This window comes from Bufo gargarizans, chromosome 8 (genome assembly GCF_014858855.1).
Source record: "Bufo gargarizans isolate SCDJY-AF-19 chromosome 8, ASM1485885v1, whole genome shotgun sequence".
Lineage (NCBI taxonomy): Eukaryota > Metazoa > Chordata > Amphibia > Anura > Bufonidae > Bufo > Bufo gargarizans.
In genome coordinates, this window is record NC_058087.1 from 14,848,597 (window position 1) to 14,862,950 (window position 14,354).

The window sequence follows — 14,354 nt, forward strand, 5'->3', positions numbered from 1 at the left end:
GAATCCTAGTGACAAAGCCGTCCGTATGATCCTGTAGAAGTAAGGTCATGCAGAGACACACAGCATTATAAATCTCTATAATGCCATGCGCTCCAGCGAAAAGAGCAGTGTTCATAACGGAGCATCACGCTCACACACACAGCGCGATTCCCGCACTGGACGCGCTCGTGTGAAACAGCCCTTAAGCATTTTCCAAAATAGCAGCTTCTTAAGGGGTTTTTCAGAGATTCTGATATTGATGACCTATCCTCAGATCAGTGGAGGTCTTACTCGCGACACCCTTCGTCCAGTGATGTCACATTTGGCGGTCACATGGCTTAGGTGCAGCTCAGTCCCATTCCAATGAATAGGGCTGACCTGCAATGCCAAGCACAGCTGTCATCCAACGGCAGGCACTGTAAGCTGCTGTGGCATCCTCAAACAGCTGCATGGCAGGGATCCCAGGTGTTCCACCCCCTCCGATCTGATATTGGTGACCTATCCTGAGGATAAGTCATCAACATCAGAATATCAGTAAACCCCTTTAATATTAACAGATTTACCCCTTACCACAGCAGGGATATTCCGATACCTTACAGTACTGTATTGCTGGAAATGTCAAATTCCTTGCATTTCCTTCCATTGCAGACCTAAATAGGAAATTAAGTAGAAAGTTTCTCAATATTTTATAGTGGAATAACTCAAGTAGACCATCTCTTTGAGAAGATCACCCTAGATTTGGACCACATTTTTTCCCTTATGTATATTGGCCCTTCTCTTGAAGATTACCCCCTGGATGGTCAGTGTTTAAGGTACCTTTAAATGCTATCAGTTTTGCCATATGCAGCAAGGCTTGATATTTTTATGGCTATTCTACACAATGGCTTCTACAGATTGTTCTGCCAGTGTCTCACTGGCCAAACCCCGGTGGACAGAGTTGATGCCAGCATTTTAAAATGTAATCATTTAAGCTTTTATTTTTCTCATGAACCCAGTACGGTTAATTCATTATGGTTGCCAAATCATAGAATGTTGCAACTAGAGAAAGGCCTGTGCAAAAAGAGGGCAGTTTCTCCAGTTGGGGGCCTTTACAGTTTAGGAAACACTAGTCTACACAACCCCTTATAAATCACTCTTAACAGCAGGGGCGTAGCTATAGGGGGTGCAGAGGTAGCAGTCGCTACCGGGCCCAGAAGCCTGAGGGGCCCAAAGACCCTTGTGCCACATAAGAAGACACTGGTATTATAGAAAGTGTATGTAAATTAAACCTCTGGCTGGACAGAAGAGGTTAGGTTAAAAATTTGGTATGGAGGATGGGGGTGCAGTTTCAATTTTTGCCTCATGCAGCACGCAGGTTAGAGGGAAGGGGGGCCCAAGCTGAACTCCTGCACCAGGGCCCATAAACCTTTAGCTACGCCCCTGCTTAACAGCCATGCCACTCAGGTTTGTATGTAATGGGAACAAACTTTAAAAATGACCTCTACCTGTTTCTACCATGTCCCCATTTTCTCATATTGACCACTTGAGATATAATGTGCATTAGTATGTATACGTTGTATGTGCTGTGTGCACTGCACCCGCTTGCCTGTCTGCAAAATGCCACTTCCATACTAAACATTGACACCATAAGCACAAATGTCATCTTTGAAAAAAATATTTGTGGAGGCAGTGCAGAATTTCTATTTCTACCTGATCTTGGACGAAGGATTATATACCGTATTTATTTCTTTATAAGACACACCTTTTTCCCCCCAAAAGTGTGGGGGGGGGGGAGAATGACAGTGCATCTTATGGAGCGAATGCTAGTAAGTGCTTCCACTAGTATGCCAGAGCCATGGGGAGCAGTGACTGTAGACACCACTCCCAGATCTTCTTCCGGGAACTGTGCAGTGTCCTGCCTGGTATAAACATCACGTAGGCATGCACTATGACCTGATGCTGTACGACATCAGGTCACAGTGCAGTGCAGAGTCGGCAGAAGACCAGGGAGTGGGGACTGCAGGAAGAGCGGCTGGATCTGCAGAGTGGTGGCACCATCAAGAGCAGGAGAAGTAAGTTGTTTTATTTATTTTACTGTCTGATGAAGATTGTGGGGTCTGATCTGAGGTCCGATGAAACTTTTTCTTCTGATTTTCCTCCTCTGAAACCTAGATGTATCTTATTATAAGGTGTGTTATAATGTGAAAAATATGGTATATTAGTAAATTTTTGATTAGTTCCTAGACAATTTATGAATTTTAGGACTCCTATTGAGAGACATAAAAGACATTCAGGTGGATTGACCAGGGAAATGTGAATGACCACACTTGCCACAAATGATTTTGACAGATTTATGTCAGACTCTACTCGATTAATCCATAAAGGTCAACTCCTATTAATTTTGGTAAATTACGTTCTACTTTGTCTAAATTCAATTGTTGATTAGTCACAACTCAATGAAAGGCATACAGGGGTCGTCTCCCACTTGGGTCCCCTCTCAAAAAAATTAGCTTGTCCATGTATTAAATGGTCAACCACTCACATGGGGTTTCTGTAGCTGAACCTATGACAATTATGTAATTGTTGAGTTGTCTTCAAATATTTGTGACATCCTATACAGAACCAATTTATTGTCAGGATAACTAAGGTTTTAGTTAATATTGTATGTTTGATCTGTGAAGGCCCATTATAAGATGGTGATAAGTATCTGATCCGACCTCCACTGATCATAAGAATAGGGTATCTGGGAAAGACACTGCCTAAGCTCCACAGTCAACCCCCAGGAGGATTTTCACCAAAGTCCAGAAAAACATAGAACGCCTCTAACAGGCAGGATCCGTACCCAGAGAAATCCTTCAGGACAGTGTCACATACAGCATTTTTTTGCAGCAGTTTTTTTGAAAGCCAGAAGTGAATTTAAGAGGAATGTAAAATACACCAGTAGAATTTATATTTCTCCTTTGAGCTTTAGCTCAAAAACTGAATAAAAAAATGCAGTGACGTTTTTCCAAAATAAGTTGCATGTAAAACCATCCTTAAAAAGGAACATACAGTACATTAAGCCAATTGCAAGGCCTTTTGAAGTGGAGCATGATAAAAGCAGTCTCTCTGGATGTCCATGTCACCTCCCTCCTACCCCCACCCCAGGGCCTGCTCCCAGGTATCCGTTTTGCCCAGAATGTTCCTCTAAGGCTCCTGTTTTGACCATGAGAAAAACTCAACATTTCTTGAGTTCAAAACTACCAGAATCCAGAAGGATCCCATTAGAAGTTAAAGGAGTCAGTTAGAGACTTTTTGCATCTGTTAGGAGAAGAATATGTCACGTGTTATTACTCCCATTATAAATTACATTCTAGCTGACAAGATTTTAAATTAACATACAAATTAAATTTGTTTTTGGGCTAAATAAAACTTGTGTCTGGCCATGCACTCTGGACTCTCCCATGACAGCAGCCTAAAGCACTCCCTATAACTGTAGTCTAGACTGCCCCCTCTAGAAACTGTATTTTGGGGGAGCAGTCTGGAGATAGAGCTTCATCCACAGCCAAAAAAAAGGATTCTTGACAGTAATTGCATTTTATGATGAGGTTTTAAAGCTGAAATTAGTGCCTTTTAGGTACACTTTTCAAAATAATGAAAAATGCATCAACCACTACTTGTCAGCAGCATTAACACTTTCCTGGCGAGCGTAAAGAACTAAATAAAAATAAAGAGGACAAGAAAAACACCTCAAAACTTTGGAGGTTACTGGCACATTTGCCATATTTTAACATTAGACTTATACCACCTAGGACATTGCTCTTCAGCACTGACCCAATACAGTAACTTTACAACATTGGTGGCAAATCGTATAAGAAAATTGTGTTTTAAGGATTGTCAGACAGCTATTCATCTTGCCTATATTAACCCTGACTAGTCATACCCCAAAATCTAGATTATTTTGCAGGTAGAGTATATTGCAATCTCGTAACCATCCTCTTGTAGGTTAAAAGTCCATATGTCAATAAAAAGCAAAAATCAGGGGAAGGTGGGGCACATGGAATGATACATAGAAGTCTCATAAATAAATCACAGAACTATATTTTATCACAAAAATCACAAAGTAGTTTTAATGTTTTCTAGGCTTCGAGTATCAATAAATACTTATCACAGGCTCGTTGTAGCTGGACTAAAAAAAAAAAAAACCCAAATGGCAACGATGGGCTTTATAGTTCAACCACATCAGCGAAAGCCAAGAGTGATTTCCCCTGGCTTATGAATCATATCTTGCACGGACCCGATAAATATACAAAGATTGGATTTACTTGACCTTTTCAATAGAAGGCCTCCACTGAAATATATAATGGTTAACATATTGAAATTAACATTTCCTAATTAACAAATATCTTTAAATACTTTAAGCATTGGTAAACAGTGTTGTGCAGTGCCATGGTGACGTAAAAAGTGAACCTCAAAGTAGGACTAAGAAGAAAGTATGTTCTTCTCTGAATGGTTCATGGTTAAAAATTGTTTTTGTTATATATTAAACCAATAAATCACAATGAAACATTAGCAAGTTGATGATTTGTCTGATCTACCCCATTAAACTGGTACGGTCTCCACTATGGGAGCTTTCATGCACTCCTCATGAAGTTTGCTGGTCTCCGAAATGGTATTTTCATTCAGAAGTTCAGGTACATGGTGGCCACCACCATTTAAGTTTGATACATATCCATCAGTTGAAGAATTTTTTAAATAAGACCGAAACCCTACCGGTGGGAGACTTGAGCGATGTTCTGCATACAGAGTATTGCAGTGACCATTGTTGTCATTTTCTGAAGTAGCACAACAGACTATCACCGATGGATTTGTTACAGGGTAATGAGAATTGGTGTAGCCTTCACCAGATTGCCTTGAATAGTCAAACTGCTCAGGTCTCATGTTGTAAGGCACCAAATTTGCAGTACCATTTTTCACTGAATCTTGTTCCGAGTACGGTTCGGTCATTGGATTCATGGCACTGGAATTATGGTTGTCTATTTGGTAATACATTGGTGAGGTGTTGGCGTAATATTGAGAATTTTTTAAATGGTTTTCATGCATTGAATTGGCATCAGAATAGCAGAGGACAGAAGGTACAGACAGATTGTCCTCATGGGATACTTCATTAAAGTCATCCGATTTGTCACAGTCATCCTCCTCCTCCTCCTCATCGTCGTCATCACCATCATCTTCATTGTCGTCGTCTGACTCACTCTGTGCTAAACTTTGTGTGCTGGAGTCAGTTACTCCACTACAGTAACTACTCCCATCGTCTTCCTCCTCTTCACCACTGCAGTCCAGGTGCTCCGAATTCTGAAAGTGCATCATTGTAGATTGGGAATTTGTTTCAATTTCAAAATTCTCGGCGATTGAATATTCTACAGGGTGGCCAGTGTGGACCATAGAACTGGCTATTGAGCCAACGTCAACATGGCCACCATTCGCTGCAGACACCTGCTGCTCTCGGTTTTTCTCCAACTCCAGCTTCATGATAGTGTGCAAAAAATGTGTCCGTACGCGAATAGGGTTAAACTCTATTCGTCCAGCTGAATTGCTGCATCCTTCTTTGGAGCATCCACAAGGAAATGACATACGATCCACCTTTAAAGAAACAAAGATAAAGTAAAGGTGCTAAACCTGGAGTCAGGTCAATACATATGAGGCTGCACCATATACAAGACCCTCCAATTAAAATGGGTTTAAGAAAGTCCCCCCTCCCCATTTATCAGACCTGTAAAGGGAAGATTACGTACTTGCTTCCCAACGACGACTCCCCTAAAATAATCTAATAAGCCAATCTAACCTTGAATACAATTTAGAAATTCATTTAGTCTAAGGCAGGCTGCACACAATGCGGATTACGTGCGTTTCTGTGTGGATTTCATGTGGAAAAAATGCAGCATAGTACAAATCTCATGTACACTTTGCTTTTCTCTTAGGTGCAGAAATTGACCAACTGTGTGGATTTTAAAATCCGCAGTAGGTCAATTGTTTGTGCGATTCCGCACCATATGTAGAATGGTTTTCCTCTTATACTTCAATGGGGTTGTTAAACAGAAGCAGCACCAAAAACTGCATTAAAAAAAAATACACCAAACTGCAATAACTAGTGCAGATTTATGCGATTTTTGTGCTGTTTTGGTGCAGAAAAAAGTCCTGTTCTGAGAGGGGTGCCAGAGCCCAGAAGCAATAAGCGCTTCCATCAATAGAAATGGAAGTGCTCATTGCTGGAGTGTCGGGAGCTGCGGTCCTGTCACTCAGCTCCTGCGCTCTGTCTCTCCTGCTCTGGTTGGTGAAGCAGGGAGTTTTCTTCCTGCTCCACCAGTCAGCCTGCAGGCACAGATTGCGCTGCCGGACGGTGTGGCAGGAGCCTGAAGCCCGGTATCCTGCCTGAGCTTCTATCACACAATGCTGCAGAGCGACCTGTGCCTGCAGGGGAGAGCAGGATCTGAGCTTCAGGAATGGGACAAGGTGAGTAGGTACTGTGTCTGTTTTTTGTTTTTTACACAGAGGAGGCACAGAGGGCTTTACTACAGTGCAGGGGGCACAATGGGCATATCTACCATGGAGGAGGAACAGAGAGCAATACTACTACAAAGGGGGCACAGAGGGCAGTACTACTATTAAGGGGGCACAATGGGCATATCTACCATGGAGGAGGAACAGAGAGCAATATTACTACTACAAAGGGGGCACAGGGGGCAATACTACTATTAAGGGGGCACAATGGACATTACTTCTGTAAAGGAGGCACAATGGACATTACTACTATGAAGAGGGCACAATGGGCAATACAACTGTGAAGGGAGTGGGCATAACTTATAGGGTACAATGGGCAGTACTACTATGAAGGGGGCACAGTGAGGGCATTACAACTGTTATGGGGGCACAGTGAGGGCATTACAACTGTTATGGGGGCGCAGTGAGGGCATTACAACTTATGGGGTACAGATGGGGCATTACTACTGTGAAAGGGGAGCAAAGAGGGCATAACTACTGTGAAGGGGGCACAATGTGGGCATAACTACTGTGAAAATTCTACAGTAAGGGGGCACAATATCGGCATAACTACCGTGAGGGGAACATATCTGGACAAAACTACTGTACAATGAGGGCAATACTACTGTGAGGGGGTACAATTTTTTTTTAAAGTATTGGGGTAGGGGGGTGCCAGACACCCTAGGTACGCCACTGGCATGTTGATACTTGTCGGAGAATGGTTTTTCATGGTTACAGAGCTCCAAATCTGGTGCCTGATGGGGGCTTTTCTATAATCAACTATTATCACCTACCCTGTGAATCGTGTCTGATTAAAGGGGGATTAGGGTCCATGCACATGACCGTATCCATTTTGTGGCCTGCAAATTGCAGATCTGAAAAACATGGATGCCATCTGCGTGTGTCCAGCATTTTGCGGTCCTGCACATTCCACCCCATGTTGAAAATGCTTACCTTTGTTCGCAAAAATCGGATCTGATGCAGATGGAAAATACGGTGGTGTGAATGGGCCCTAAGACTTATGGGATCCTATTCCCCACTGATCACAATGTACAATTATAATTATAAGGACTAGTTCTCACCTGACATTTTATGCCCGCAAGGCTGCATGTGCACGTTTCTGGATCACAAAATATTCTGCAGTCACAGCCACAATCTTCTCTGGACAGACGGATGGCTCGCAGCTCATGTTTTTCTTCCACATCGATCTTTTTCACCCCAGACGCACGCAACAAGGCCCTCCGCTTCTTAGTTGGCAGAGGTTGCAGAAAGAAATACTCATCTACTTCTGTGTTATCCAAGTCAATGTCATCATCTGAAATATCATCCAGGGTAAGAATGTTGGCTTCCTCAGACTCGATTGTGCCATTTTTAGTTATCTGAAAGAACATGGAAATGCAGAGTGTAAGAAATATCGACGGGTCAATGAACACAGCGTTGGCTTCCAATATGCTGATGACAGAAATGACTCGGCCTGGGCCGTTTGTTTCCTGGTGCTGCACAAATTAAACCCTTCCATTGCCTGGGTTCCTATGACCATATATCCAGTGTAGCTTAGATTAAAATAATAATTATACAAGAATTAAATTTGGAGAAATGTAAGGTAAATGTGTCATGTCAGATGGACTTCGCTCTACAAAATTTTTGATAGATTTTTTTTTGCTTATGGCTGGGACCATACACGGACAACACTCATCTGGCAACAGAACATCATAATGAACAGCAGAGAAGTTGGCCATGACATATTCATAATGAATCAGTTCCTGATCGGCCCATGTACCACCCTTCCGCATTTTTTTTTTTTTTTTTTTAGTACATGCATCTTTGAAAGCCATAACTTTCTAGAACCAGGAAAAAGGGGGAAAATAGTTTTTCACATTTTTGAAAATGTATTTATTTGTTAATAGCACAACATGCAACTAAAATATTTTTTAAAAATCTGTTCCCTTTCCATAACAATCATTTTGATGTATAGGTTATGGCTAGAGATGAGCGAATTTTAAAAAAATACGATTTGCCGTTTCGCTGAATTTTTGGGGGAAAAAATTCGGCTCGATACGAATTTGTGGCGAATTACGTTAAAAAAAATGGCTATTTCCTGGCTGCAGAGAGCCTTTATAGTGGTGTAGAACACTGTGCCTTGCAGTAACACGCATAGGGAGTCTGCTCTGGTAGTGAAATAATACTGTAAGTCAGTATGACATGCAGATGACAGGCGTCGCTATTAGAATCACTGCACACTTTACTTATTTGGGCAGTCACAGGGCCAAAACTGACCAAATAACTTAAATATGAGCTCAGCCTTACAGGTCAATGTTAGCGCCAAGAAGAAACGCACTCCTTTTACACAGTCGTCAGCCGATTCCACATAGATGTCTACAGAACCTGTTCTATTAACCGCTTATATAAGTAGAGCACACGCGACAAAGTGGAGTGGGTGTCAGCAGTAAGTTTGTGTTGACGTCACTGAATATTTTGCCCTTCCTCTGATCCGTCAGAACAATAACCCCCAAAAAACAGATCCTGTCTGTTAAGCATCCGCCTTCACTCAGTCAGCATTTGGAATGGTCAGTAGTCCATCAGTATTGCTAATGCCCAAAAAAACAGGTGTGGATCCAAAACAGAGATGACACGTGAATGGAATATTTGCAGGTCTTCTGTGTTTTGTACCCACTCCTGCTTTTAGCTACCAAATCACAAGCCAATTCTGATGGGACCATACAGGCCTTACAGCTGCTACACAGACAGGATCCGTTGTGAGCCATTTTTCCTTCCTTCTGACAGATCAGAAGAAGGGTCAAATAAATGATGATGTTAGCCAGGGTGAAAGGCAAAATAGTGGCCCAGTCAAAGTGGGGAGGGTGGAACAGCATAAGACCACAGAGTGTCTCAATGACAGAGTCTGGAGGTGGAGGCAGGAGGATGCCACAGAGTGGCACAATCATAGTGTGGAGATGGCAGCAGCATCAGGAGACCACAGAGTGGCAAGGTGACACAGTGTGGAGATGGCAGCAGCATGAGGAGACCTCAGAGTGGCAAGGTGACAGTGTGGAGGTAGCAGCAGCATGAGGAGGCCACAGAGTGGCAAGGCGACAGTGTGGAGGTGGCAGCAGCATCAGGAGACCACAGAGTGGCAATTTGACAAAGTGTGGAGATGGCTGCAGCATGAGGAGGCCACAGAGTGGCAATGTGACATAGTGTGGAGGTGGGTGGCAATAAGAGTACCAGCTGAAGATGGTGGGTGAAAGAAGGAGCACTTGGCATCAGATGTGTGGCATCAGACGGGTGGCAGCATCAGAATAGTAGCTGAGGCAGGTAGCCAGAAGAAACCGGTCTCTTTTGTCAAAGTGTTGGTGTGGCACCATGAATGATCTAGTCTGATGCATCAGGCATTGTTGGGTGGAAATCCTGGCTGATCCACACCGGATTCATCTTGACAAAGGTCAGTCTCTCCACATTTTAGGTGTTCTTATTGGGGTAACTATGGCCCCTGCCGAACTAAACACCTGCTCTGATGCAACACTACTGGCTGGAAAGGACAGCTTTTCCAGAGCAAACTCAGCCAGTTGCTGCCACAAACCCAGTTTGGCTGCCCAGTAGTCCAGCGGATCTTCAATGACAGCTGGCAGGGTGCACTCCAAGTATGCCACCACCTGCTGGTTCAGGTTCTTCTCTACGTTTAGCTGCTGGTGAGTAGTTTCTTCACTATGCGGGTGAAGAAAGCTGCTCATCAGCGACTCTAGACTCTGGCTGCTGCTGATGGAGCTGGTACTGTTCCTGCCACCCCACCCCCCCCCTCCCCAGCAGCCATGGCAGTGGAACGTGAGCGCAGATGCCCCCCCCCCCGGTCAGACCTGCGAGAGGATGGACGATGGTGCAGATAGGCAGCGGCGAACTGACTACATAGGATGTCTCTATAGTAGTTCAGTTTGTCCTCCATCTCAGTGGGTGTAAAAAAAAGGCCCCCATTTTGGACTGGTAGCGATTGTCCAACAAGGTGGAGAGCCAGAAGTCATCCCTCTGCTGAATGGTGACAATTCAGCTGTAACTACGCAAGCGAGCATGCATGGGCCATTTGTGCAAGTGACTGGGAGGGACTCCCTGCCTCCATCTCCACTGCATACTGCCACGGTGTGTCTAGGTCCTATGCCTCATCTTCCTCATCACCCTGTAGCATTTCTGGCTACTCCTGCTCCTCCTCTCCTGTCACCTGTGTAGAAAAACCACCCATTTTGCTACACATTGCTTGTGCTCCAATGTCCTCCTCTTCCGCCAGTTCAACCCCCACAGGGCTCATGTGGATGTGAGATCTAGGCGCCACGTCTCCAGTCCCCTGACCAGCCAGATTTACCAGCATCTGTTCCAGGACATGAAGCAGTGGAATGACATCGTTCATACAGTATTCCTAGCTACTGACAAATAACGTGGCCTCCTCAAAGGGCTTGAGCAAATGGCAGGTGTCACGCATGAGCTGCCACTGGCTGACATCGAAGTTACACAGGGGAGTACTCCTGTCTGCTTGGATCATCAAGAAATCATTTATGGCCTTTCTCTGTTCATACAGTCTGTCCAACATGTGGAGGGTGGAATTCCAATGGGTGGAAACATTGCATATTAGCCTATGTTGGGTAATGTTGTTCTGCCGCTGCAGCTCAAGGAGTGTGTGCTTTGCGGTGTAAGAGTGGCTGAAGTGCATACAAAGTTTCCTGGCCATTTTTAGGATGATGTCTTGCAAATGGGTGGAAGACTTCAGGAACCGCTTGACAACGAGATTGAACACATGTGCCATGTAGGGCGCATGGCTCAGCCCTCATTGATGCAGTGCCAATACCATGTTTTCCCATTGTCAGTCACCATGGTTCCGATTTTGAGTTGTCGCGGAGAAAGCCAGGTTTCAATTTCTTTATGAAGGACACAGAGCAGTTCCTCCTCTGTGTGACTCTGTTCACCCAGGCAAACGTGGTGCAGTACAGCGTGACACCGCCATGCCCTGCACATGTGGTATGCTGGAGGCCCCTGTGAATTGTCCCTGCAGTGGAGGCTGAGGACGCGGTGGAGGATGAGGAGGCAGAGGCGGACATTGTCACAGGACCAACAGCGTGGCAACGCGGAGGCGAAGGCAGCGTCTCCTGGCCAAGTTGCTGGTGTGGTTGTGCAGGAACCACATTGACCCAGTTGGCCGTAAAGGACCTGTATTGTTCCTGACTGTAGTTACAGCTCCACACGTCGGCACTGCCGCGCACTTTGACAGACACCGACAGGCTCAAGGACTGGCCCACCTTCTGTTCTACATGTGTGTGTGCAGGGCTGGTACTGCCTTTAGGACAAAGAAATGACGGCTTGGGACTTTCCACCTCGGCTCAGCACAAGCCATCAGTTCTCTGAAAGGTGCGGAGTCCACCACTTGCAAAGGGAGGGACTGCAGCATCAGCAACTTGGACAGGAGCACGTTCAGCTTCTGCGTCGTTCACGCATACTGTTGTCTCTTGGCAATCGCTTTGGTGATTGATTGCTGACTTAATGACTGACGAGAAGTAGGAGAACGAGGAGCAGGAACATCAAGACCAGCAGATGATGGGAAGGACAGACAGCTCCCTTCGGCTAAAGTGGTGAAGCCTTAACTGCATGCCACTGGGTGATGCAGCAGTTGCTGTGGCAGACTGGACCACCACATCGGAGCCACGGTTGTCCCAGCCCACTTTATGGTGACGCTGCATACGTTGACGCAGGGCCGTGGTGCCAACATTGGCACCCTGGCAACGCTTCATCTTCTGCCCACATATTCTACATATGGCCATGTTCACCTCCTCCGGCAGCTTAACAAAAAACTGCCACACCGCCGAGTAGGTGATTTTACCCCCAACACTACGCACTGACTGACTGCTACTGCCGCTGCCTCCGTGAACCGTTACTTCTCAAGCAGGTAGACTCCTGCAAAGCAGGTGGTCTCCCCCGGGGAAATTTGGCTCCTGACCTCCCACTGATGCCACCCTGCTGCTTCCCGGCCACGCCAGCGACTTGCTCGCTCACGGGCAAGCTGCCAGCCTCTTCTCCTGATGATGATGAAGCCCCATTACCCGGCTCCCAAGTGCGATCAGCTACATCATCATCATCGATTACTGTCTGCACGTTACTGATGTCCTACTCAACAGTCTCTAGGTCAGGAGCCTGACCGCTCGCAACACCAGCTCCCACGCCACTCTCCTCATCACTACTTGCCCGCCTTCCAGAGCTGCTAATGTTTCTTGGGGTGTCTGATGTTCAAGAGCTGCTGGGTTGCTGGTCATGACACGACAGCTAGATGACACCGGGAGCTCAGGCCTCTCGCTGTGACCCCTGCTGCCATGTGCCCCTTACTCTGCTGCTACCTCTGCCTGCGCCAGAAACATTTAGGCCTCTGTTACGCCTGGCACTTCTCTGTCTGACATACTGTTAGATCAAATAAATAAATAGTAAATTAAAACACCCCAAGAAAGTCTGTAATTTTTTCACTTCACCACACAACGGCAAATTCTTTTTTTGTGCCACTAATATATGCAAAAAAAAAGGGCTTTATAACAGATAACTGCACCACTGAGCAGCAAATATAGTTTTGATTTTTCCGCTAAAACAAGCCACAAAAGGCTTTACAACAGATAAAATATATTTGCCGCTCAGCGGTTCAGTTTTCTTTTTCTGCTAATACACGCCACAAAAGGCTTTAGAAACAGATAACTGCACCTCTGAATGGCAAATATATTTTACTTTTGTCACTAATACACGACAAAAAATGCTTTCGAACATATAACTGCACCGCACAAGGGCAAAAAAAAAATGTCCTCGTAATAAACACTGCTAATGACTATATCAATCAGCACTTGCACCCTAAGAACTGTTTGCTAGAATTACAGAGCTGTATAATGGCAATCTGGATCCCCAGTCAGTGCAGCAAGGTGTAATAGGATTGTTCCTATTACCCTGGCTGTAACCTCTCCTACTGAACCCTGTTCAACATAAATACAGTGGAATGATTCCTCCCTATCCTTTCCCTACACCTTGAATAATCTTTCCCTGCACTTCTAAATCATTTATTTTATTTAATTTTTTAGCACAATGAAGTTTTTTCTAACACTGTCCCCAGCTTCTGCAGACGTCTCTCCCTGCACTAAATACACTGGTAAATGGCAGAAGCTAATTATAGGGGTGTGACATCACAGGGCTGGCTGTGGGTGATCCCGCCTTCCCAGAGTTCCTTTCTCCATGTCCTCACACGTGCAGCAGCTATTTTAGGAAATTCAGCTTCCGTGCATATCAAACTTTTTATGAAATTCAGATCGAATTCCACTTAGTCAGTTTCGATTGGCTCATCTCTAGTTATGGCGGTTGGGGGGTGGTACTAGAAGCTGCATTAAGGTGTATAGAATTATTTTATTTGTTACACTCTGTGGGAGCATTATTTTATTTATTTTTTTGCTGATTTCCCGATTTCTCCCATGACTGGGGCTGACATAGTAGCCCCAGTTACAGGGGGAATGCAGCCCACTGGCGGATCCAGGGGGGGGGGGGGAGGCAACAGGGCAATTGCCCCCCTGAGCTGCTCAGAGGTCGGGACGGCGGCTTCAGGGCACAGGGAGATAAGCGCTCAGGACAGCGATACAGATGGCTATGCTGCGAGAGCGAACGGGCAGGGGAGGGAGAGGCATATCCCTTCCCCTTCCTCTGATAGGCTGCAGGCACTAGGTCGGCAGCCTATCAGAGGCCGGCACAGTCGTACAGCGCGGGAAACAGGCCAGAAGAGGCCTGCATTGCAACGCTGACATAGAGGTAAGTATAAGTGTTTTTTTATATGTACAATAGTTTTACTGGCACAATAGGGGGGTCCTCTTGTTACTGGCACA

At 45.2% G+C, this 14,354-nt stretch overlaps 1 protein-coding gene across 1 annotated transcript in view; it reads right to left on the reverse strand.

Moving 5' to 3' along the window:
* Window positions 1-4,539: 4,539 nt before the first annotated feature.
* The window catches only part of CSRNP3 (cysteine and serine rich nuclear protein 3), a 67,443-nt gene continuing 57,628 nt past the window's right edge, over window positions 4,540-14,354 (reverse strand). Inside the window, exons 3-4 of the mRNA XM_044305020.1 lie at window positions 7,560-7,856; window positions 4,540-5,580 (exon numbers count right to left, since the gene is read on the reverse strand). Coding sequence (XP_044160955.1) covers window positions 4,540-5,580; window positions 7,560-7,856 — 1,338 coding nt within the window. The remainder of the gene's footprint in view (window positions 5,581-7,559; window positions 7,857-14,354) is intronic.